Source organism: Myotis myotis, unplaced genomic scaffold, assembly GCF_014108235.1.
Source record: "Myotis myotis isolate mMyoMyo1 unplaced genomic scaffold, mMyoMyo1.p scaffold_m19_p_17, whole genome shotgun sequence".
Lineage (NCBI taxonomy): Eukaryota > Metazoa > Chordata > Mammalia > Chiroptera > Vespertilionidae > Myotis > Myotis myotis.
In genome coordinates, this window is record NW_023416321.1 from 18,690,931 (window position 1) to 18,702,962 (window position 12,032).

Consider the following 12,032-nt stretch of genomic DNA (forward strand, 5'->3'; position numbering starts at 1 on the left):
TACTGGGCTTTCTTTTTCTTTACAGCATGTATCACTACCCGGCGTTGAGGGAACCATCCCGTGGTGCCCTCCACTAGCTTCTATTAGCCCATCTCTTCCCAGCTTGGCATTTAGTGATAGCAGGTTGGGGCTTGAAGACATTCATGGTGGGGAAGTACTTACATCACTAACATCGTCAAAGGTTACAAATTAGGGAGGAGGGGAGTTTTCTTTTTGAGTACTGGTTGTTAAGCCTTCGCTAGAATACTGCTGTATATAGCTATGTATTTATCTGTTTACCACCCCTTGTCCCAAAGGTGGCGATGAGAATTTGGATCTGTCTGACCAACAAGCTTGGTTCATCATCCCACCCCTGTCATCCTCTATCAGTAGGAGAGAATGGAGGATACGATGGATAACGAAATGGAGAATAAAATCTATAATTACTGGTTTGAAACAGTATCAGGACCCCAGTATTTCCTCCACAGCCAACTATTTTTGAAGTAAGAAAAGGCTTAGAAGTCGGTAATGGGTGGGGCTGAGAGTCAGGTGTACTAAGGTGAAGAAAGTGGTGGTGGAGTGGAGAAATGGTGCTAGGTGCCATTGATGTGGGGGTGCTTTGGGAGAAGGGGCTAGAATGTATGTATCCGTTCATTTGTGCATGCATTATTCCTGTGTGTCTCTGCTTCTCCACCTAGATTATGAACACCTCAAGAACAATGGTTAGGTTTCATCTTCCTTCTTCTAGTACCTAACATACTCCAACTACATTAGGTGCTCTCAGATATGTGGAATTAATCATGAATACTTAACACATTCTTTGCACAAAGAATGTTTTAATAATTCCCAAAATACAGAAACATCTTCATTGTGGTCCTCTTGGTTTACAAATGACAATCAGCAGCCAGGGTCCTGGGCCTGGATGGGAACAAGGAGTAAGCCCGAGAAAACCATTTATTCCTGGGGCTCTGGTCAGTTTTATTTGTAAATGGAAAGGGAAGAAAATAACATGAAGTGTAGGCAAGAGGCAGAATCCCCACGGGAGGAGAGGAGTTTTAGAATGACTCCACAGCAGGCCTGCACCCTGCCTCATCCCATGTGACATCCTGTTACCCAGTAGGAGAGTGGCCGGCCGGCACAGTGTATCGACCATTCTGCCCTGTGGAGAGAAAAAGACTGGTTCTTGCTTCCCACACACGTGACCCAGCTCTTAGTGAGTCTTCCACGCAGAGCAACTTGGTGCCCAGCTCTCTCATCTATCTTTCTGCCGCCCCTCTGATTCTGCCTTTAAGTTTCCCTTGTCCACGGTATTTGTACTTTCCCCCCAGTCAGTATGCTTTGACATTTTAAAATCCTTCTCTCTTTCTGAAGGGGGAGAACACTGTTTTACGGGCTGAGAGTTACTAATATATAAATATCCCAGGTGCAACCATTGCCTCTCCCTCCAGAAAGGCTCAGCCCTAACAGTCATCATGCCCCTTGTTTTGCAAGGCATTTTTAGAGGATGCAAGGCACTTAACTCCTTCCATCCGCACAGCTGCCTGCAGAGGCAGCCTTTTACATTATTTATGTATCCAGCTTAAAGCACAGGAAAGTTAAGTAACCATCCCAACGTCCAGTGTTGGTAAGCTGGCAACTTTGGGGCTGACTGCCAGATGATGAGCAACACATTTTTATAGAAAATGTTGCTGCCAGTGATGAAGAGAGAAATGCTGTGGCAGCCATGATTGCATTATTTTAATTGTTCCCATGTCTACAGCTGATTGAACCAAGTGGGCACATGGGGTCGAAGCTGAGCCAATCGGATTCTCTTTCCCAGGCACTTTGACGGGGTCTGGGCTTAGCTAGTCCCAGTGGTTGCTTAGGATGTTAGACCCTAAACGTAGGCGGCGTAGTCTGTCTTGTAGACCCGGAGCAGAGAAAGCTGGTCTGCAGAGGGAGTAGTGAAGCAAATGCATCAAGAGAAGCAGAAACCTGCCAATTTCCAGCCCAACTTCCACTGTGTTCCTGAGGCCCAGCTGCACCCCTTCTGCGGGCTCAGCAAGCCACCGAGTCTTCTCAGATCAGCTCTCCCTCAGCTAGCTCAGGTTGTTTTGTTACTGCAGCCAAAAGACTTTTCTTTAATATCAGAGAAAGAACTAGATCTCAGGTCTTCAAGTCAGAGTTCCAAGCCCTGCCACTGTCCCACACTAGTCTAGACTGCAGAAAAGGTCTGGTCCTTGCCTACTGCCCCTTTCCCTGTCACCACACCCTTGTTAGGGCTCTGCCCACTAACTTATTCCTACAGTGTCCTCCTCACCAGTTCTTCATCCCCCCTGCTCTGGACACAATCTTTTTTGCACAGTGGATGGTTGCGAGAAGATTGGGGCTCAGCAGGTCTGAAAAGGAGAAAGAGAGTACCTGTGAGAGCAGAGGACAGTCCCAGAGACTGAGGCAGACTCTTGCTCTCCCGCCCAGGCGTATGTTTCCTGGGGGCTGAGTACTTCCAGAGTAGGCGAGGCCTCCCTCCTAGAGGCCCATGTAGACATCCCTACAATGCCTGCTGGAGGTCGGGGTGGCCAAAGGTGGGGACAGGAAGACTGAGATTTGGGTCTGTTTACTATTATAGTTTTTAGCCAGAGTAGATGGTGGTCCACCCAAACTTTGGGAGTTTCTAGGGAAAGAAAATGCCAACACAAGCAGACAGTGAAGTCCTGACGAATGAGGGAACTCTCTAGGTAAATGTCCAGGGACATTAATCAGAATACAAAAGATGAGGTGAGGGGCAGAGTTATGCACCTGTGGAGTCTACTGGACCAGCTCTGAAATGGAGAGTTTGCCCTTGGCTTTTGGTCAGATCATTAGCCAAAGACACTTATTGGTTTAGAGCAGTGGTCGGCAAACTCATTAGTCAACAGAGCCAAATATCAACAGTACTTCTTCAAAATAGACTCGCCCAGGCTGAAACCCGACTTCTGCACACGGGCCATGAAGTTTCAATCGCACTGTATGTGCGCCCGCACGTGGTATTTTGTGGAAGAGCCACACAATGGGGCCAAAAAGTCACATGTGGCTCATGAGCCGCAGTTTGCCGACCATGGGTTTAGAGGGACACTTATTGGTTAGCCTCCAGGATCACCAGCCTGGCCACCACCAATTCGATAAGCCTCAGTTTGCTCTTCTGTAAAGTGGGAATACTGGTTTTCACAGCATGGAAAGTTGGATGAAATCAGCTATGCATGTAAAGTGCTTAGTACATAGCATGCTCTCAATAGATGCTGGCTGCTGCTCTACTGCTGCGGGCTGTGCAGAGCCCTCCTGGACCCTGCTCGAGGACACAGAAGAATCTCCTAACGGATGAGCATTGTGGCCACTAGTCAAACCTGCTCAGTAAAGGAAGCCCCTGATTTCCTGAGCCATCCCTCTGGGGGCACTTTCAGACTGCAGGTGGAAAGAGAAGTGCTGTGAGTAGAACTTGGTCATCTTCCCCGCCCCCCCCCCCCGCCCCCGCCCCGGGCCCTGGCCAGACCTTGGCATGCCACATGGCAGGTGTTTTCCGAGTGACTCTGGTAATCGTTGCACCAGTAGTGGCTGTTGATCTGGAAGATGCCATAGTCAGAGCTGCCATCTGCATATTCATTTACCTTTGACATATTGAAATGGCTTTCCACAAACGCTAGGCACAGCCCTTAGGGAAAAAGAGAAGAGGGTGCTAGAGGAGGCCAAGCTGAGGGAGAAGGGAGATGAAGGAGAAAGGGAAATGAGGACTCGAAAGAAACAAGGTCTAAGAGGCTAGATGGGGCTCATGGGCTAGAAACACCTCCCAGCTTCTCCTCCCATCCTTTGGTCCATCAGCCCACCCATCAGTTTAACAATTCATCTTCCCATCCATGCTTCCGGCACTTAATAATCACCTACTGGGTGCCAGGAACTGTGCAAAGCCCAGCGAGGGACACTTAGTTGGTCCAAAGACAGATGCCGCCTTCAAATGGCCTATAGTACAAGAATGAAGATATGGACCTACAAATACCACAAAATAAATTAAAAGATGAAAGTGTTGTAGGACAGGTGTGCACAAATTCTGGGCAAAATGGAGACATCCCTAGCATACAGTAGTGTGAAGCCTTTGCATTGACTGTTCCCTCTGCCTGGAATGCTCACCTAGACATTTGGGTGACCATGCCCTTTACTTTATGCAGCACCGTTCAATGCCACCTCCTCAGAAAGGCCTTCCTTGACTTTCCTTTCCAGTACAGTGTTACCTATCACCTGCCCCCTGTTTTATTCTTCTGCATAGCACTTGTCAACACCAGGAAATACTTTATATATTTTTGTGTTTGTTAATTGCTTGTCTCTTCCCCAGAATGTGAACACTATGAGAGAAGTGGCTTTGTTTATATCCCTAGCACCTAAAATAGTTCCTGGTATATAATAAATACTCGAATAATTGTTGAATTAATATGGAATGTTGGGAAAGGTGTCTTGGAGGGGGCTGCTTTTTGAACTTGGCTTTCAAAGACGAGAGAGAGAAAGAAAGATGGCCAAGTAGGAGATGACCAGGACAGGAGAAATGGGGGTGAGGGATGAGGAAATGGCACTCACAGTCACTCACGGAGTAGCCCTCAAACCCATCCAAATCTTCCTGGTGCAGCAGCTTGGCCAAGTCACAGCGATTGATGAGGCTGGCCTGGGTTATGGCAACAAGGCAGCTGAACAAGGAGATGAATAATGCCCTTGTCATCCTCGGAGGGGAGAAGGTTAGCTGAGGGCCTGTGGTTCTTAGGGTCTCACAGACTTCCTGCTGGCTTTCTCTCTGAAAGTCTGAGAAATCTGGAAAGAGAAGCCAAACATCCTCGCTCGCTCACTGCTCCCCTCCTGGCTGCTTCGTCTCTTCTTAAGTATTATGTACTATTCTGACGAGGGATGCATAACCTATATCTAATCCCAAGGAAACATCAGACAAGCCAAATAGAGGGAACTTCTAGAAAATAACTGGCTTATAGTCTTCAAAACAGCCAATGCCATGAAAACAAAGAACGGGGCTATTTTTGACACTAGTGGTGTTTGTGCGTGTGCATGTGCGTGTGTGTATGTGTGTATCTTTCCCCTTAAACTAGGTGTATGTTCATGAGAGCAAGGGCCTTGGTTTCTCTATCCACCAGCTCCCTGAGTCAGACATGAAGCAGTTTCTGCTTGAACAAGGTGGCTACCCTGATGGCCTTGTCTCCTCACAGATCTTTTGTTCTGTCTTCTAAGACTCACTCCATGCCATCCTGAGCTTGCAACCATTCTTTTGTTTCTCTCTCCCACCCTAGAGTTGCCAGACTTAGCAAATAAAATCACAGGATGTCCAGTTACACGAGAATTTCAGACAAACTACGAATAGTTTTTTACTGTAAGTCAGTCTCATGCAACCCTATCCTGCCCTGACTGAGCAGGTTCCTTCAGAGACACGTGTCACTGAGCCTTGGAAAGCAATGACGTCCACTCTTGAGGTCCCCTTGGGGAAGACAGTGGTTCTGGCAGGTGCATTCTTACCTCCCCTTCTGAAGCTTACCTCTCTCCTACCCCTCTCTGACTCCAGTCCCAACTGGCCCAGGAATTTCTGTGAGAATCTGTAGAACAAGCTGTTTGGGTAGGAGTCTCCTCTTCCTCATGAACTATACTCTAGCCCCGCCCAGGTCACAGCTGTGCCTGTTCTAAAGAAGGTGGGAATGCTGGGCAACCCCCACCCCCCACCCCCTGCCTCCTGGAACCCCAGTTCTGTGACATCATCACTCTCTTGGAAATACTCTGGTCTTAACCATGCAAACTGACTATGTCTTTGAAAGCTTAATTCAATTTTAAGTAACTTTAAATTTTAAATTATAAATTTAATTAACACTTTAACTTAAAACTTAAGTAACTTTTTATGCAAAAATATTAAAATTTAGAATTCTAGCATTCAATGTCCATCTGGTTATCAGTGTAAATAATTAGTATCATGTTATGTCTAAAGTGCAGACGTATAGACAAATTTAAGAGTGATGCGTAATGTGATTTATGTAATATTGCAAAAATGTCCTCAGCTTCCATTTACGACTGAGGCAAATACTGTACTAATTCACAGGTACCTCCAGAACCACGAACAGGAACACAAGAACAAGAAGAAATTGTACACTCGGCATTACTAGAAAATGCTATTTCATTGCACTCATTTCTATCGCTATCTGAGAGGAAAGCTCCGACAAGTTCATTAATTTGTCTTTTCTCTTACGTAAGTACTTTTCTACTCAAAGCTTCTTTGCACTTTCAAATACAGTGGGGCCTTGACTTACAAGTGTCCCGACTAACGAGTTTTTTCGAGATATGAGCCGTCTCTCGGCCGATTTTTTGCTTTGAGTTGCAAGCTAAAATTCGGGTTACGTACGAGCCAGCTTCAGATACCCCACCGCTAGTTGGCGCAGCGAACGTCACAGTGATTTGACATACAAGTAATTTGAGTTACGAGCTCCGTCACGGAACGAATTAAACTTGTAAGTCAAGGCCCCACTGTAGTACCTAGCATGGGCCCCATTAAGCTTTCATTAAACCTGCAGAAGCAGTTGCAGTTTTGCCCCCATAGACTTAGGTAAGATGTGAAGAAGCACCTCCCAGTCAAGAGAGTGGGTGTTTGGTTAGCTCGTGCTGTGCCGGGCTGTGGGCCAGATCCTGAGTGACAGAGGTGTCTGTGGTCCTTGATACATTTAATTATTTTGTATGAGGGGGACTGGAAAGTACAGGGCACAGGTAGGAGCTCCTCTTGCCAGTTCTAAAGGTGACAGTAGAAAAGACAGTAGAAATCAATTGCTATGGAAAATGTGAGGAAATGACTGTTCTAAGTTTTCAGTAAGATACAAGAAAAACTTCAAATGATACAGCCCGCTGAAATGCAGAACACACAGAACCAAAATCAGTGACAGAGATGAAATCTGCACTGAAGGTAGAGGAGCGGATTCCACACTGCGGAAAACTCAAACAAGGGTGAAGTCGCACATTTGAGAAGTTCTCCACATGCAGAGCAGAAAGACACGGGGGAATCAATGAGACAAAGAGGATGGATATGGACGACGAATATTACAGACTTATACTGGGCCAAAGACACCAGTGCTGAAAAAGGTGTGGGTGCAGATCTGACGGCAGCCTATGTCCCAGGAAAGGACAGTCACCACTTAGACATACTCAAACCATATAAGACTGTGAGTGTTTGGCTTTATCATCAAGTTTAAACTTTACCCCACAGAACATATCCCTTTTCTTTTTCTTTTTAAATATATTTTATTGATTTTTTACAGAGAGGAATAGAGAGGGATAGAGAGTTAGAAACATCGATGAGCGAGAAACATCGACCAGCCGCCTCCTGCACACCTCCTACTGGGGATGTGCCCGCAACCAAGGTACATGCCCTTGACCGGAATCGAACCTGGGACCCTTCAGACCGCAGGCTGATGTTCTATCCACTGAGCCAAACTGGTCTGGCCCTTTTCAAATACTTTACAAATCATTTATAAAATAGACTACAAATAATACTCAACTTCCCCTTCCAAAGGAGGAATTATATAGGCTCCATACTCTGGCAACAACTAAAACAAAACAAAACAAAAAACAATCACACACACACACTTCCCTCCTGAGTATTGGGTCAAAGGCAAATTAAAATCTGGAATAACAGGTTTCTAAAACCATGAAAATGACATTAACATACAAAGTTTATGAAATCAGAGTGTTGATAACAGTTTATGGAAGAGGGAGTTATGGATCTGTCAAGCTTGAGAACTCCAGCATCAGGTAGATTCAGAAATGGAGAAAAGCTTTTCACACATCTCTAGTCTCAGGCCAACTCACTGTGCAATTTATCCAGTGGCCACTAGAGGCCAGCAGCGGCCCATGCCCAGGAAGTGTATGGGGGGTGGGGGGGGGAGGCCGGGGGCAATATCTCCATTTTATACAGTAGTAGAGCTGGGATTTGGGATGAGGTCTCTTTAGTTTCTGATTCCACCTTGTTGGTCCCTCAACACCAAGAGACTTCCCTGTGCTACCATATATTTAAATTTTTTATTGATTGATTTTTTTTTAGAGTGAGAGGAAGGGGAGAGAGCTATTTGTTGTTCCACTTATTTTTGCATTCATTGGTTGATTCTTGTATGTGCCCTGAGCAGGAATCAAACCCACAACCTTGGCATTTAAAAACTCTTTCCAGGGGAGTCAGAGGTCCATCACTGTTTTATAACAATGTTTATCAGATTTGGATGCCACATTCAAACGTTAGAACCAACTGTGGAACCTCCACTTTTGAGGGAGAAGATGGAATGGAGACAGCTCAGGAAGTGTAGTACAGTAGAGAAACTTGGGAGCCAGATAGGCTGCCACTTACTGGCCCTGTGACTTTGACTGAGTTCCTCCACCTCTTTGAGCCTCACCCTGCAGAGAGGAGGCAGAGAGATAGAGGGTGTGAGCCCAGGCACAGGTAGGTTTGATATATGGCAGCTACTACTATCATTTTTATTAAAAACTAGTGACCCGTTGCACGGATTTGTGCACATTGAAAAGAAGTTAATTAGAAGGTGGCCAGTGGGGCGGGACTGGGTGAAATGGGCTGGGCACGCCCTGGAGCCAACCTCCTGCGGTCCCTCCCCAGCATCTGTGGAGTGAGTCCAGTCCCTCCGGCAGGGGGGTCCCTCAACCTGGCCTGCAGGGATCGGGCTGAAACCGACTCTCCAACATCCCCCGAGGGGTCCCGGAGTGTGAGAGGGCACTCTGCAAAGTTGCTGTCATACAGGGTGTGGAACACAAACGCAAGTGTGCAGTAAACCAAATTTGGGGTCAACAGTGTTCCAGCAACAACATAACTCACAGCCAAAGGTGAAATTGCGCAGCCCCATGAGGAATCAGGCTCCTTCCTCTCTGGTTTCCGGGTGCATCACCCAAGAACTGCCACTGCCAAGTCACTGCAGCTCAGCAGCTCCTGTGCTGAGCATCTGCCCCCTGGTGGTCAGTGTGCATCATAGTGACCAGTCGGATGGTCAGACACTTAGCATATTAGCCTTTTATATATATAGATGAGTAGCTTAGAAAGACTGCAATCCCTTTCTTTATGTAGGAAGGACTCAATCTGGGAACAGTGGGTATAAGTTGTGTTGATTAGCAGTCAGCAGGTTGTGTTGATGAGAAGCCAGGGTCTTTCTAGGGAGCATGGGAAAATTCCAGGGGCAGCAGAGGCTCCAAGTAGATAAGTGGTGGCTGCCAGCTAGACAGCTGCAACAGTATCCAGGACCAGCAGCTGTGGATGAACTTGGACAGGTCCAACTTTGGCAAAGCCAATCCTTCTCCTTCCATACGCATAGCAAGAAGCTTCCTGACTGCTTATAAAGAAAGAAGACACAATCTTCATTGAGCACCTATTTTGTGCCAGACACTGAGCACTCATTCATGCCTGTGATCCTGTCAGGTGGGCACACTCACCCCATTTAACACTGGTGGAGCCTGAGATTTAAAGGCTTCAGGACCTGCCTAAGTCACAGAGCCCTGCTATCTCCACGAGGTTCAGACCTGCCTCGCTGTTGGGCAACAGTAACAGCACCTGATGGGTGTGCTGTGTACAGGAATGGCCTGGCGACCTCTTGTTTTATTAGATGCTAATTTCTCTACATTTTACCAAAATATAAGTATATGGCTTTATAAGCAACTGTTTAATGGGTATGGAACTTTCTTTTGGGGTGATGAAAATGGTTTGAAACTAGATATAGGTGGTGGTTGCACAACACTGAATGTACTAAATGCCACTGAATCATTTACTTTAAAAGGGTTCATTTTAGGTATTGTAAATCTCACTTCAATAAAAATAAAGAGAGTCGGATCCTGGCAGCAGCTGCAGCGGCGCTCATCTTTCCAGGCTCTTCTTGCTATCTCCTTTAGCTTCCGAAACATGGCCTCTGGTGTGCCTGCCTCTGATGGAGTCATCAAAGTGTTCAATGACATGAAGGTACGTAAGTCCTCGACACCAGAGGAGGTGAAGAAGCGCAAGCAGGCGGTGCTCTTCTGCCTGAGTGAAGACAAGAAGAACATCATTCTGGAAGAGAGCAAGGAGATCCTGGTAGGTGATGTGGGCCAGACAGTAGACGACCCCTATGCCACCTTCATCAAGATGCTGCTGGGCTATGCCCTGTATGATGCAACCTATGTGACCAAGGAGAGCAAGAAGGAGGAGCTGGTGTTTATCTTCTGGGCTTCTGAGTCTGCGCCTCTTTAAGAGCAAAATTATCTATGCCAGCTCCAAGGATGCCATCAAGAAGCAGCTTACGGGAATCAAGCATGAATTACAAGCAAATTGCTATGAGGAGGTCAAGGACCGTTGCACTCTGGCAGAGAAGCTGGGGGACAGTGTTGTCATCTCCCTGGAGGGCAAGCCTTTGTGAGCCCCCTCCAGCCCCCTGCCTGGAGCATCTGGCAGCCCCAGATCTGCCTGTAGGGGGTTGCAGACTGCCCCCCTTCTGCCAGTCCCCCACCTCCTGGACCTTCCTTCTCCCTCCACCCCTGATGGTTCTGGCCTTCCCAAACAGCTTTTGATCTTCTGATTCCTCTTGGGTTGAAGCCGACCAAGTCCTCCCTACCCCAGGCACCCCAGTTTTGGAGAGGGCCTGTATTTTTTTTAACGACACCCCTACTTGCAACCTGTTCCCCCTGCTTTCCCATGCTGCCAACTTCTAACTGCAATAGTGACTCTGTGCTTGTCTGTTTAGTTCTGTGTATAAATGGAATGTTGTTAAAATAACCCCTCCTTATGCTGCCTGGTTCCCCTCCCCTTTTCCACCTGGTCTCGGCCACTGGAAGCAGGACCAGTAAGGGACCCTTAATTAAAAAAAAAAAAAAAAGGAAGAAAAACAACAATAAAAAGCCTCACTTAAAAAAAATAAAAATAAAAACAGACAGTTCCTCCCCTAGCCTGTTTTGCTCAGTGGATAGAGTGTCGGCCCGTGAACTGAAAGGTCCCAGGTTCGATTCCCGTCAAAGGCACATGCCTGTGTTACCGGGCTTGATCCCCAGTAGGGGGCGTGCAGGAGGCAGCTGATGATTCTCATCATTGATGTTTCTCTCTCTCCCTCACCCTTCCTCTCTGAAATTGATTTAAAAAAATATTTAAACAAGTAATTATATAATGGGATCATCACTTGGTGGAAGTAATAAAGGGAGAGAGGAGAAAAGTTAAGAGCTGAGGGCGGAGAGGTTTTGTGGTGGGAAGGGGCTTAGTAGTTTGGGAAATGGTCATAAGAATCTCTAGACCAGCGGTTCTCAACCTGTGGGTTGAGACCTCTTTGGGGGTGGAAGGACCCTTTCACAGGGGTCGCCTAAGACCATCGGAAAACACATATATAATTACATGTTGTTTTTGTGATTAATCACTATGGTTTAATTATGTTCAATTTGTAACAATGAAATTGGGGGTCACCACAACATGAGGAACTGTATTAAAGGGTCGCGGCATTAGGAAGGTTGAGAACCGCTGCTCTAGACTGACTCTGAGAGCCAAAGGCAGAGATTTAAAATGAGCCGGAGGAGGTAAGCAGGAGCCAGGCCCTGCAGAACCTTATAGTTCATGGGAGGGACTGGGATGTTCAATCTAAAAGCTTGCTAGAAATGCAGAAACTTGAGCCCTACTCCAGACCCCAAGCCTACTGAGTCATAATCTGTATTTCTGACAAGAGTCCCAGATGTTTCTTACATTCATTACGGTTTAAGCAGCACTGGTCTGTATCATGGGAAGAAAAACCCGTATCACCAGCCAAGAGGGTAGGCTCCCAGGCATAGCTGGCGCACTTTATTTTGAATACCTTCTGAGACAGGGCAGTGGTTTCTGAAAAGGTATTTAATTTTTGAAAATTAGGTGCTATAAATCCTCGAGAAAGACCTTACTTAACTGCAGGGAGTTTTGTCATAATAAAATTCCTTCGCCTAGAAACATTTCCTGTGGAGTTAGTACTCGTCTTCCTTAAACTGAAACGGAGCCACAGTAACAAAAATGCGATAAGAAGCCGGCGCTTGGCCAGGTCCACCCTTCA

The 12,032-nt window shown here is 46.6% G+C and overlaps 1 protein-coding gene and 1 pseudogene across 1 annotated transcript; one reads left to right on the top strand and one right to left on the bottom strand.

The window, feature by feature from the left end:
• Positions 1 to 727: 727 nt before the first annotated feature.
• On the bottom strand, positions 728 to 5,209 carry LYZL6 (lysozyme like 6). Its single transcript, XM_036341762.1, has 4 exons — positions 4,561 to 5,209; positions 3,488 to 3,646; positions 2,279 to 2,357; positions 728 to 1,138 (listed from the first exon to the last, which is right to left on the bottom strand). Exons 1-4 carry the CDS (start codon positions 4,697 to 4,699, stop codon positions 1,069 to 1,071), a joined length of 447 nt encoding a protein of 148 aa, XP_036197655.1. The 5' UTR covers positions 4,700 to 5,209; the 3' UTR covers positions 728 to 1,068.
• A 4,677-nt stretch (positions 5,210 to 9,886) lies between these two features.
• Positions 9,887 to 10,748, top strand: LOC118671976 (annotated as a pseudogene).
• The last annotated feature ends 1,284 nt before the right edge of the window (positions 10,749 to 12,032 follow it).